Raw genomic sequence first — 13,374 nt, 5'->3', positions numbered from 1 at the left:
CTGATTCTCTTCCAAACTTCGTTTTACACCACATGGTTATTTCTCAGACTGTTGTAACCGTCGCACTGCGTTGCCTATGTCTGGCCTAGTTGGATGATCAAGAGCAATATGCACTGCTCTGGCTGGACCATCACATTTCAAAGCACAGCCTCTGCTCACATGGACAACTGAAGTCGCACAGACACGACTTTTGGCAGTGAGCTCCGACGTTTTGCGAGTACGGAATACTGACTAAGGCGCTTTCGGCGGAGAAAGCTAGGTCTTTGCTAGTCCCGGTACCGAATGTGACAAACGCTAAATGTAAAACTTCTGTAGCAAAGCAATTGCAAAACTAGCGTACTTCTTTCGTTCCCTGATAGCTCACATAACAGTTCCACTCACATTCCAGCGTCACGTATGCTCCTATCAATGCGGAGCGTACTGTGCACATGATGAAGATGCGAATGACGCTGAAACGTTGAAGAATGTTGTATATGTTCCTTAGTATTGCTGTTAGGTAGTATGATTTCGTCAATTAGGGCAATGCTAAACTGTGTGGAAGTATATGTCAAGAAAGACAAAAATCTCTTTGCTTAAAAATGCGCGAACTAAATTCAATCGAGTCAATCCTGTTACGTTCTGTGGTGGTAACATCCTATGCTTCACTGTTGCCAGTGAATGTCACACATCGCAGTCCTCTTCCCCTATGTTGTGTACGTGAATGCATGTTCCTCACGAGCGCTGCATGTCTGCCACATGGCGCAGCACACTCGATCGACATACGAATATTTGCCAGGATGGTCTCTTGCATCGCGCGAAGTACTCAGAAATATCGGGGTACTGCAATTTCCCTTCATTTCATAGGCTCTGTAGGCAATCTTGCTGCTCTAGGTATAATCGACCTATTGCGCAACGTGAGAGACTGCAGCATTGCGCACTGATACACAGCTCGACCGAGAATGCACTCCATGCGCTTTTCAAGACAGTGTTCAATCGATAATATATTCGTTTATCCAACGGTATTGTATCCTAAATAATGTGCTATCCTAGCGCTGCGTCATACTTCATAAACAACGACCCCCGTCCAGTTCCATACCCAAAATTCTACATAGCCCCATTGTAAATATCCCTCAGTAGCGGTCTTCCATCCAAAACGCCTCTTTTGCCCGCCGTGATAACTTTTCCAGGCACCTTCGCACTGCTACCAATCCTCTTCTTCGGACTCCTGGCATTAGCAGTGACCTCCCCCATGACCTTCCTCCTCTTACTTGGACTCTCATGGGGACTCATGGACTTATTTGACATGTTCATTGGCCTCGTCGGCGTTTTGCCAGTCTGCGTGACGCCTTCGTCAAACGTGTGGCTGTCCACAGCGTCGGGCTGGAGGTCATGTACCCAATCTTTCTCTCGGCAAAGGGCGATCATGTCGCGCAGCAATTCGTTGTTGGAAAGTGTCTTCTCGCTTCCAAGAATGATGAGTTTAGATCGCGCGCGAGTGAGAGCGACATTGACGCGTCGTCGGTCTTTGAGCAAGTCGCCTACGATGCTGTTCTCATTGCTGCGTACACAAGAAACGATGACGACTTCTTTATCTCTGCCCTGGAATTTGTCCGCAGTGTGCAATTCGACACCTGCGCAGCCTGGACCGACTGCTGGGGCTGCGAGCTCAGATGCCTGTGTTTGCGTATGTGCAGAAGACAGGCTTGTGCGGAGAAGAGCGAGCTGCGATCGGTAGAAGGCGATGATGCCAACTTCATTGGCGGAGACACCGAGACTAAGGAGTGAGACCGTGAGCTGAGTGACGAGTCGGGCCTCGAGAGTGTTGGTTATGCGCGAACCAGATTGATCTTCTAGGCTTTGGGAGATAAGGTCGGTGTTGATGAAGACTACGGGAGAGTCGGGTGAGAGGGAACGGGAGAGCCAACAAGCCGAAGTATCAGGGCCGGTGCACATATGTCGCGCGCTTGATCGTGATGGATGCGGCTTGTGGTGATAAGACTGAAGACCATTGGGTTTCGGAAGTGCAAGCTGTCGTGAAGCTACGCTGGGTGTACCGCATTTGAGACGACCAGAGTAGATGAAAGTGTTGGACAAGAGCATGATATCTGCACACATGCGGTACTGATGCTCAAGACTGACCACAGCTTGTGGATGCGCTTCGCAAAGCATCTTGAAGAGCGATACATCCAAACCACCCTCCATAGCCTCCTTGTTTTGTACCAAAGGCGGCAGCTGGTAGTGGTCACCAACTAGAATGAACTTTCTAGACATGCGAATTGGACCGAGGCAGACTGGCAATGTAATCTGCGAAGCCTCGTCTACGATACAATAGTCGAAGATTCGGCGATTGAACAGAGGATGATTGATCGTCAAGCAGGTGGTAGCAACAACGGGCGGCTCCATCCAGGACTTTTCGAGCGCTTCGAGACTGTCCTTTGGCTCCGCTGCTAACGTTGCGAATTCACGAACATCGGGATGAATCTTTGCTGATGCTCCCAGGCGCAAAATGCCAATCTTGTCGCTTTTGATTTTGAGTAAGATGTTGTCAACCGCAGTATGTGTGTATGAGGTTAACAGCACACTTTTCCCTTTTGCGACAAGAGTCCGGATGATGTGAGCGATGGTAGTCGTCTTGCCCGTTCCAGGCATACCAAGGACCAGAGCACAGTCTTTTGCGGACATGACTTTTGTGATCGCCGCTTTCTGGTCCGAGTTCATGGAGACTTGAGATGCCGTTGGTAGCGTCATGTCTGTAGTCTGTGGTCCGAACACTGGTGCTCGACTCTCTACAATGAGCTCACGGAGATCACGAGCCTTTGAAGACGCTATCGTCCATGATCTGGATGAGATTATTGCGTGCAGCAGCCATTCCGTTGCTGAACTCGTCCTTGTCCAGTCGGTACAGCACAGGCTCTTCGTTGGCTTCGTACTCCGGGACAGGCTCGCCTTCCTTGCCTACCTCCATGATGCCGGTGAAGGTCTGGTTGGTTTGCGAATGGAATCCAGGAAGCTTGGTGCGGGAGTTGTGTAATCGCCGGTCAACGGCAACGGTGATGCGACGCTTTCTAACGTTCGTCACGTATCCGTTCGCAAGAGCGAAATGACCTTGCTCATCCGACACAACCACAGGCTCTCCTATGATGAGCTGAGATTCGGTAAAAGAAAAGCCTGGCTTTGCTTGTTGTTTGACGAACGTGTAGCTGTAGCGATTGATCTTCTGGCCAGCCTTCTCTTCGTATCCAGATCCAGGCTCGAGAATGACATTAGAGAAGCAGCGACCTAGCTTCTCACGTTCAGTACTGAGCATAGTCCAAAGTTCTCGCCTGAATTTCATCATATCCGTCTCTTCTTTGGTCAGAAGCGTATCCCACTTCTTCATGAACTCTTGATGAGATGGCTTGAGAGGTTTGACAAGCTCGTCATACCGCTCCTTTGCTTTCTTGTTCAACTGCTCACCTTTGCCACCTTCAACTAAGTTGTCGTACAGAAAGCACGGCTCTTGAGCATAGCACTTCTGGCATTTGAAGTCTTCTTTGAGTATCGGCGGTAACTCGATGCGGTCGCGGACGTAGCAGGCAAGCTCGTTTCGCTTGATAATCATATGTATGATATCATTACGGATGGCAGGTATGCGGCTGATGTCAGAAGTTTCGAGATAATAAAGCACACCATACGCGATATCGACATCTACTCCCGTTAGCACGGCATCAATCAATGGAAAATAAGTACTGACCGTATCGGTTCGATAGCAGCAAATTGTACAGGGCCGTCTGCGCAACATGTGCAGCATTTGAAGAGTTCTTGCCCGTCTTGACCTCGAACGGAACAGTCAAGGTTCGTTCGCCTTGGTCATCCTGCATGGTAACTTGGACCGTAGCATCGATATTTCCTTTCCAGACCGTACATGGGCGACCAGACGTGCTCCTCGACATCAAGCAATTTGTTGATGCTCATGGTTGACTGGCGCCCATTTCGTTCACGAACAATAGCATCGGCGCGCGGTTCGGCGCGAACGAAGATCTCTGCCCACGCTTGCAGTTCAGGTAGTTTGCTGCTTAGATGCTCCTTAACTGCCTCACAAGTCGAGACGATCTCGAGTATAGTCTCGAATTTTGTGGGCAGGAGCTTGTCAATGGTCTCAAGAAGGAAGTCCGAGTCCCAACGATTGACCTTCAGAGCTTCCTGGAATAGCTCGTGGAGAAGAGTGCCATACAGCATCGGGGCATTTGCCTTGCTGGTTGCCTTTACGCGATCTTGCAGCACCGCCCGTCGGAGACACCCGAAGGAATCGGCAACAACCGTTGCAGAAATCAGATGATCTGGGTGCAGAATGATCATATTGTTGTGATCATCGACGATACATTGGCCTGTGGACGAGAACTCCCCGATGATATGCACGAACGAGCTGGGTGTGCATGGCGTGTCGAACCAAGCTTGGCGCAGTGTGATAGCCTTGAACAGCTTCGTCTTCTCCTCTTCGACAAGAAGAACCTGAAAGTTCGTCAGCTACATCTCATAGGTCTGATTATGTGACTAGCTGCTGTTACCTTCTCTGACATTTGATAGCCACGATCAGTGGTGTAAGTACCCTCATCTACGCGCTTGATGAGGTAACGTTGGATAGTTTTAGCGTCCTGTTGACTCTTCAAGACTTAGCATTTCTTCATTATCATGGAAACGTGGAAGTTCTACGTACGTTGTTAGCTGATGGTTGTGTAGCCGCCACTTCAGCTGCAGCAAACACATCTGCATCTATTTCATCACCAAACTCGTCATCATCATCATCGTCGTCTTCTACCAAGTCTATGATTGGCGTAGTTGGCGCCGACATTCTGGTGGCTGTGTGACTTTTGGTATCCGCCACACCACTCGCTGTTTTCTGAGACGGAGACACAATTGGCCTGGTGTCGTACAAAGACGCAACCTGCTCTAGATCCGCAGCAAATCCATCTTCGTCCTCATCCATGCCGAATTCATCATCGCTGTCTGCATTTATTGCTTGCACAGCTACATGTGGCTGCTCTTGGGCGGGTGGTCGTACCGGTTCGGTGGGTGTTGTGACATGGCTGATATGTTGGACTGGTTGGACTAGTTGCTCCACGCTCGTCTGAGGTGATATGTCCAAGGCGTCCACCATGTCGTCAAAGTCATCGTCTCCAAAATCGTCAGAAGAGCCGAAAGACCTCGCAGGGTCTGCCTCTTCCATTTGCGCATCCTCTTCGGCGACCGCATCTTGTCCTTGCATGGTTTCTGAGATCTCTGTGTCCTGTTCTTGTGCCCGCCGCCGCAGAGGTGAGCCGGAAGAACCCAAGTGGCGGTCACCTGTATCCGGCAAAGGAGATGAGCTTGATGGTAGTTGCGACGATATCCGTGGCTGTGATTTGACGCATTCTTTCATTCTCTGCACCATGCTAGCAATGTTCGACTTTGGCGGCTGGCCAACCATGACACCATCCGAGCTCGGGGCGGCAGAAAATACGTCTTCAGTACGGTCCGTCTCGCCTTGGAATACGCCATGAGTTCTCCTTCGCTTTCTATTCGAGGCTGGGAATTCGTGACCACAGCTTGCCCATCTTCGTAGTCCGCTAACACTGCCTGCAGCAACAGCGGATCGTGGCGACGATTCATTTATCAAATGCGCAAAGGCCACACTCTTGTTCGCACTCGGCGTTCCTTTGTTGCTGGTATAACGACTCCACAGTTCCATAGCTGGATCAGCCTGAGGCGTTGTGAGGTCTTTCTTGACAGCGTCGTATACGTGGTCATCCTGTGACGGTCCAACAGGCGAAGAGCTTCGGGCACGCTTCTTATTCTTCCGAGGTAATGGAGTGTTCATCGGCTGTGAACCGCGCCAAATGAGCTGTTCTTCCGGTGAAACGACAGGTTGTGGCGCGTGTCTCGAGGAATCGTCGATGTTGCCGACCAGATCTGCAAGCGGGAGCCTCTTCATGGCTGGTGTGGATGGTGGCGGGCAAGATTTTGAGGTAGCGGGCTTTGGTGTGGTGGTAGCTTTCCCATTGTCTTTCCCGGTCTGTAAAGCTCTTGACATTCCGTCCTTGGCTGAAGCTCTCCCTACTGCTACAGCGCTGTTCTCTTTCTCAGCCTCGCGCTCCTTCGTAGTTTCCACGGTAGGCGCGCCCTCGATGAACTGGAAAGCCTTGAGCTTTGTGCGAGTTTGAGTTGACGGCATGATAGGCGGACCGGTAACAACGCGTCTGGGAGGAGGGGCAGCGTGGTTATTGCTGGGGTGGGGGAATGGTGGTGCGTTGCGTGGACGCCATTGGCCTTTGAACTGCTGTGGGAGATGTTTAGGGTTGCGAAAGTGAGATGTATGACGCCGGACGAACCTTAGCCTTCGGATCCTGATCAAAGAAGGACTTCTGACGCGTTGACATAGAGATGGCAGCGAGACGCGCTGATGTTGGAGACGCGACGAGGTTGGCTGGTTGTCATTGGCTGTCTAAAACGCGTGAAGAAACGTCACGTGCGCAGTGGAGGTAGGGTCGGGAAGCCGGGACCCGCTTTCATCTGGACCGTGAACACCACTTGCAGTTACAGATCTGACATTGCTTGGCGCATGGATGGCAATACTCGCAGCAGAACTAGGTAGCTGACAAACCCGAGCTGTTCCTTGTTGTTGCTCCTGCTAATTGATCGGAGACACGCGCGGGCCAGAGGAGGTTTTGTTTTCCGGAAGCGATAGCTTTATCCATTAGCAACATTTCGCAAGAAGCTAGGACCACCTACGTATTACTAGGCGACATCCCACGCTTCCTTCCCAACTTCCCCAGATCTTGTGCCGCCCGTCAATTTCCCATTCTCCTCTCACTTCCCTTGCTCTCTCCTCCTCTTCCTCCTCACAACCGCCAAAATGTCTCAAGCCGACGCAAAGCCGCTGCCTTTCGTCTACCAATTCGCGGCCGGTAAGTCTCAATGGCGGGAATAATGTGCATGTCCGATACGCGACCGATAGCTATAGCTGTGGGGTCCGCACTTCACCAAACAAGCAATGCGCTGCACGACCAACATGTTTTCGAACAATGCTTGATGCTACTCATAGGAGACAGTGAGGATGAGAGCATTAGCTAATATTTGATAGGTGCCGTGGCCGGTGTCTCCGAAGTCAGTACCCTTTATGACGAGTTGAGCCCATGTCCGCCCATACAATGCTAATGAAGCTTGCGCGCACAGATTCTGTTGATGTATGCCCTTGAACCTTACTTGTGCATCCAAATACTTGTCACTAATTGCTTCAGGTACCCGCTGGACGTCGTCAAGACTCGAGTGTAAGACGCCGCGTCACCCGCTTCACGATGACTGTACCTAAGACCACCCAGACAACTACAAACCAGCAAGGCCACCGGAGACGAAGCATACAATGGCATGGTAGACTGCTTCAGGAAGATTGTCAAGCATGAAGGGTACGCTTGACCTTGTAAAGTCAGAGTCGCATTGAGGTTGACACCCCGCAGTGCATCGAGGTTATACCGTGGTATCTCCGCTCCCATTCTGATGGAGGCGCCAAAGAGGTATGTTCGCATAACACGAGGTCACATCGTTCCCCTCTAATCTGTCCAAGGGCCACCAAGTTCGCCGCGAACGACTCATGGGGCTCCTTCTACCGCAACCTCTTCGGCGTCGCCAAGATGAACCAATCCCTCTCTATCCTCACAGGTGCCACCGCCGGCGCAACCGAAGCCTTCGTCGTCGTCCCCTTCGAGCTCGTGAAGATCCGCCTACAAGACCGCGCCCAGTCGCACAAGTACAACGGCATGATCGACTGCGTGACCAAGATCGTGAAGCAAGAAGGACCTCTGACTCTCTACCAAGGTCTCGAGTCAACGATGTGGCGCCACATTCTCTGGAATGCCGGGTACTTTGGATGCATTTTCCAGGTGCGAGCGCTGCTGCCGGCGGCCACCACCAAGAAGGGCCAGATCACGAATGATCTGATGTCAGGTGCGGTAGGCGGAACTGTCGGAACGATTCTCAACACTCCCATGGACGTCGTCAAGTCGCGCATTCAGAACTCTCCAAAGGTTCCGGGACAGGTGCCCAAGTACAACTGGGCATGGCCTGCGCTTGGCACGGTCGCTAGGGAGGAGGGCTTCGGTGCGCTGTACAAGGGTTTCCTGCCCAAGGTGCTGAGACTGGGACCTGGTGGTGGTATCCTGCTCGTCGTCTTCACGGGTGTCATGGACTTCTTCCGCAAGATGCGCGAGCAGTAGGCAATGAGTGGATGATAGATGAGCGGAGCGTCTTTGTGGAGCGAGTCACGTAGACTGTACATCCTTGGCCTGCTCTGCTACACGAGTAGAGCAAAGCAAATAAACCGAACATTCCTGCACTTCTCATGAATCCATGTCTTGATGTGCACGAGTGATTTCTCATATTTTTGTTGGTGAAAGAATATTTCAGACCTCCGCCGAGGCAATCGTTGCTATGTATGTCGTCTCATCGTCCAGACTCTAGAAAAGGTGTGTAACGCGCCCAAAAGCCGAGCAAGATCTCCCATAAAGAGAGGAGGAGAGAGATGACGTTCCAAATAAAGAGACAGACTCCATCGCTATGCCAGAAATGCCCAGATGTGCGTCGCCGAATTCCAACAAGAACAAATAACGAGAAATATCTTCCTTTCTCCAACAGGGATGGAGAAGGTGAGGAAGACTTGCGCTTAAAAACATTAGACAAAGTGAAAAATCCTCCCCAAAAAAGGAAATGGTAATTTGAGGGACAGAGAGGATATGAATCACGCAGGATCCGAGAAGCTAGACCGCCTCGCGCCCATAGCGATTGGACACAAGGACTCGTCTCGCTCCTCGAAACACGGCGCCAGCGAAGTCGTTCTGCAATGCGACGTGCGTCTCGCAACTAACACGCACACACACAGTCAGCAAAAACGCAATCTACGTGCCGTTTCCATAGGCAGAATTGTGCCTACTGCTCTGCGGCGTGACCTGGCCACTGCTGCTCGTTTCGGAGCTGGGCGTCTGGGGCTCGAGACTGAGTTGGGCGCGGAGCGTCATGATCCATTCGTGCTGGAGGAGTTCGACGGCGCTGATGCGCTTGGCGGGATCGCGCTCGAAGCATTTCTTCAAGAAGTCGATGCCAGGCTCGCTGAGTTGGTCGCGCGAGGGGAGCTGCGGTGGGTCGCCTTGCGCGATGTGGTACATGATGGCCCATTCGTTGTCCATAGACGCCCAGGGGCGGCGGCCGGTCGCCATTTCGAGGATCACGCAGCCGAGAGACCATACGTCGACGGCGCCGTGGCGGCCTGTGGAGCCGCCGCGGATAACCTCGGGGGACATATACATTGGGGTTCCGGTCATAGAGCGTTGACGGCCTTGACGCGTGTCGGCGGCGAGGGTACGGCCTTGTCGTGCAATGAGTTTAGCAGCGCCAAAATCGACGTATTTGATTACACCGTTGTGATCAAGGAGGATGTCTAGATGACGTGTTAGTAGGTAGGAAGGAGCTGAAGGTGAACAAAGTCTTACTTTCGGGTTTGATATCGCGATGCACGACACCAGCGTCGTGCAGATACGCCAAACCTTCCAACATTTGCAAAGCGTAAACCATAATGACTGTTTCGTCTTCGATGCGACCATGCTCGAGCAGCCCAGCAAGCGAACCACCAGAGCAGTATTCCATGAAGATGTACACCTTGTCTCTATGTGGCTCGATACCGTAGTATGACACGATGTTCGGGTGATCGAGAACTTGCAATACACCCATCTCATCTCTGATTTGAGCAACAATGGTAGGAATGAGTTGAGGATCTTGCAAACGGATTTCCTTGACAGCCATCATATGGCCAGAGTCTAGATTCATGGCAGCATAGACGGAGCCGAAAGTACCGCCGCCAACGAATTGGCCTTGTTGCCAACGAACAGTAACGTTGGTGGCAGATGAGGACAAATAAGTGAGCGCTCTGTCGGCCTCGTTAGAGTCCTCCAGCACTCTACCCAGGGCTTGACGTTCAGCTCTCCTTCTCCTTTCTGAACGAGTCAATCTCATCAAGTCGCTCCATCCACTGCATTTGGGTCAACTCGATCGACTCTTCATCATCCTTGGAATTCTTGGATTCTGCCAAGTTCGTGCCAGCAATGGCGTTCAGGCGTTGCCTCTCGGCCTGAGCAGCAATGGTGGATCGAGCGCCCATGATATCCAAAGTGCGAAATGAGGACGGACATGCATTCCAGCCACCTTGGAGTCGGAGCCTGGGAGTATTCCATCCGTCGTTGATGGAAAGGATATTCTGCCCACGCGTCATCATCATGGCAAACTCGAGGGCAACGACGGCCCATCGGAAGGTCTTGCGGTCCGAAGCGATGCAATCGTCGCATATGAAGCTAACCCAGTCCAGAGCAAGCCTTGTCAACTTGATGTTGTTCATAGCGCGGCGGTTGTAGTCCAGGTACAGGACTGAACGTTGACCAAACTCTGTCGCGAAAGCAAAACACGTCTGGATGAGATCTTGACAGTCGAGACCCTGGGTCTGGCGGCGAACAATCTCAACGCTGTCCATAATTGTGTTGGAGAGCTTGTAGGCTGTCTTCTTGATCTTCTGCAACTCCGCGTTGACACGCGGGAGATTGGCTCTTTGGTCGATGAGCGTATGTAGTTCCATGTTGATGCACTGCAAGAACGACAAGTTGGCATTGGCCAGACGTTGTTGAGAGCCATCAGCGACGAGGCGCAGGCGGCCAGGCTTTAAGTCGAGATGTGGTTCCAGTATGTTGGCGTCTAATTTGGTTCCAGGCCAGTACAACGGTTCCTCCGGGCGAATGATGAGGACATATGGGTTGGACGGGTCTTCCGGAGCTTCTTCGGCATGGTAACATGTCGTGAGCAATGATTGAATGTCCTGCGGCCTGTCTTGTAACGCGGGTGATGCGATGATGTAGACACCCTGGTTGGTGCCGCCACTGGTCTCAACGAGGAAATGGCCCGTATGCACCAACGCTTCGTACAGATCGGTTAGCTGCTCCTGGTCCAGATCGATGTGAGTGATGTTGTACTCGGTACAGTTCTCAAAGCGCTGAGTCAATATCCTGGAGAAACGGAACAGCTTACGCTGTCGCACACGCACAGAGTCAAGAATCTGCTTGTACCGCTTTTCCATCTCGGAGCCGGTCAACTCGTCAGGACGGCGCTGGAGCTCCCTTTCGAAATGAGCACTGAGGCGGGTAAGCGACTTGGACGTGAGAAGACTGAATTGCTCGGCCGTCTCAACGTCACCGCCCTGGAGCTGTCGTCCAAGCTTATTAGAGAACTCCCATTCTTGCTCCAAGATTTCGGCCTCCTTGAACGTGTTCTTGTTGGCAGCCAACTTCCAGTTCAGCATCCTGAAATAGAACTTGAGCGCTTCCAGCACAACGGTGTCAAAGTTCTCTTCAATGCAGGGAGGCAAGTCCCAGCCCGGCTCCGGGCGTGAGATGACTCGGTAGCTCTCCTTGACTTGTCCAGCCATGGCGAGCAAAATCTGGAACTGCGCAATCATTTGCTCGGCCATCATGACGCCTTGCTGTGAGGGGTCCTTGATCTTCTTGGCGTAGGAGAGACGGACGCGGATGATCTCTTGTAGCAGACGAGACGGGAAGTTGATCAGGGTAAGCAGCTCTTCAATGTAGGGCGGCAGATGCCTGTCGGCAAAGCCCTCGGCATTGGCGATGAGGGTGCTCTTTGCCTTGAGGATGACTCTCTCGAGCGGCAAGAGGAGGTTCGTCTCGCCTTGCAGCGACTTGAGACCATCCTCCTTAAGTATGCGGTCGATGAACGACGACTCGTCGGTGAGATGGTGGTCGTGCGACGAGCGCGGCCGCGGCTTGACAAAGTCCAGCTCGTCGTTACCGACCCACTTCTTGAGGATGGACATCTCGGTGTTGATGAGGGCGATGGTGTTGTGCCAGGCGATGACGGCGTCACAGGCGGTCTTGTAGGGCTGCGATGCGGCACGCGGGTATGCTGCCTCGAGCGCCTGGCGGGTCGGGTAGGCGCTCTCGATCTTCTCGATCTTCTTGACGATGTCCTCGACCTGCTGGGCGGCCGTCTGGCCTGCCTCAGCGGCGCCTTCTACCTCGAACGAGATGACGCTCTCGACGTTGGCGCGGATCTTGCCGCGGGCATCGTCGACAATGCGGCGCTGTGCCTGCAGCGAGCGGCCGCAGACCTTGGCGCGGATGCCCATCCAGATCTCGGCTTTCATGGTGTTGTCCCCCTGCTGCTCGGTGCTGCCAATCAGACGCTTCTTCTCCTGCTTGACGACGTCGCCCGTGAGCACGCTGGCCAGCATCGAATGCCACTCCAGGCGCTCGCGGTTGGCGGGGATCTTGAGCTCCTCGATCGAGGGCTGCATGTCGTCGTTGCCATAGTACAGCAGCGTCTCCTGGTCGTACGGGTCGTTTTCGACATACTCGGCCGTCGATGGCGAGTCCTCGTCCGTCTCCTCGTCGGTGCTGTAGCCCAGGCTCGGGGTGCGCAGGGCCGGGTCGAAGAAGTCGTCCTGGTCGTTCTCCTGGCGGATGCGCTGGACGTAGGCCTTTTCCTGGGCGCGGTAGTCGGCGTTGGGGTTGCGGCGCGCGCGGGAAGCCGACGAGTTGCGTGTGCGGTGCGTGTTGGAGTTGAGGGAGAACTGCTGGGGCCGTCGGGCAGGTGCATATGCGTTGCTGGGGGTGCGGACGGCACTCGGGCGCGGCGTGCGCGCTGAACCCGCGCCATTCGTCTGCAGCTGGGCGGGAGGCAGGTCCGTCATGATTTGAGGCCCCCGTGGTCGTGAGGGTACGGCGTTGCTCCAGCTGTTGTAGGCCGAGCTAGTCAGCGGAGGCACCTCGTCGACGGGCGTTGCGGCCACGGGAGGTGCAAAATGGTACGAGCCATGCTCGATGGCGGATCCGCCAAGATGCGCATCGTGATCGTGGTCGGAGTCGCCTGAAGAAGACTCGGAGCTCTCTGTGCGGACAGGGCCATTCACCACTACGGGCCTAGCTGGATCCGCCATGCTAGCCGTGTCGCCGGAGAGGAGGATGTTGTTGGTAAGAGAGTCGTGGAAGCGCACTCCTCGTGCGGCGGCCATGATACAGGTCCAGCAACCAAGTAATTGTAGGCGGCGCCCAGTTCAATCCGGGCAGTGATCAGCGCCGTGAATCCTGTTCGCGGGACGGCAAGCTGTGGCGGTGCACAAACACTGAAATGAGACAGACGTTGCTTTTTTCCAGATGAGGCACCCTCACAAAGAAAAGGAACGTCAAGATGGAAGACATTCACTAGTCTAGCGTCGTGCACATGCTGCCGGTGCCTTCCTGCGCAATAGTTGACTGACAGACCAGCTGCTGCTACTACTACTCCTCCTACCACTAGCACGACCTAGTTGATTCGCGTTCCGTCGCCACGCTC

At 53.3% G+C, this 13,374-nt stretch overlaps 3 protein-coding genes across 3 annotated transcripts; 1 reads left to right on the top strand and 2 right to left on the bottom strand.

Moving 5' to 3' along the window:
• Nucleotides 1-983: 983 nt before the first annotated feature.
• Nucleotides 984-6,374, bottom strand: SNOG_07199 (hypothetical protein; the record flags this gene model as incomplete). The annotated part of the gene is made up of 7 exons (XM_001797497.1): nucleotides 984-1,865; nucleotides 2,034-2,702; nucleotides 2,794-3,707; nucleotides 3,884-4,470; nucleotides 4,676-5,245; nucleotides 5,387-6,271; nucleotides 6,327-6,374. The coding sequence occupies 7 exons, from the start codon at nucleotides 6,372-6,374 to the stop codon at nucleotides 1,084-1,086; spliced, it is 4,455 nt and encodes a 1,484-aa protein (XP_001797549.1). The 3' UTR covers nucleotides 984-1,083.
• A 476-nt stretch (nucleotides 6,375-6,850) lies between these two features.
• Nucleotides 6,851-8,207, top strand: SNOG_07197 (hypothetical protein; the record flags this gene model as incomplete). The annotated part of the gene is made up of 5 exons (XM_001797496.1): nucleotides 6,851-6,915; nucleotides 7,236-7,265; nucleotides 7,317-7,400; nucleotides 7,452-7,508; nucleotides 7,559-8,207. The coding sequence occupies 5 exons, from the start codon at nucleotides 6,851-6,853 to the stop codon at nucleotides 8,205-8,207; spliced, it is 885 nt and encodes a 294-aa protein (XP_001797548.1).
• A 678-nt stretch (nucleotides 8,208-8,885) lies between these two features.
• SNOG_07196 (hypothetical protein) lies at nucleotides 8,886-13,054 on the bottom strand (the record flags this gene model as incomplete). The annotated part of the gene is made up of 3 exons (XM_001797495.1): nucleotides 8,886-9,424; nucleotides 9,477-9,940; nucleotides 9,963-13,054. 3 exons carry the CDS (start codon nucleotides 13,052-13,054, stop codon nucleotides 8,886-8,888), a joined length of 4,095 nt encoding a protein of 1,364 aa, XP_001797547.1.
• Between the last annotated feature and the right edge of the window lie 320 nt (nucleotides 13,055-13,374).

Source organism: Parastagonospora nodorum (assembly GCF_000146915.1).
Source record: "Parastagonospora nodorum SN15 chromosome Unknown scaffold_10, whole genome shotgun sequence".
NCBI classification, from domain to species: Eukaryota; Fungi; Ascomycota; class Dothideomycetes; order Pleosporales; family Phaeosphaeriaceae; genus Parastagonospora; species Parastagonospora nodorum.
Note: the sequence above shows the minus strand (reverse complement) of the source record. Positions and strands in the feature narration are given on the sequence as shown.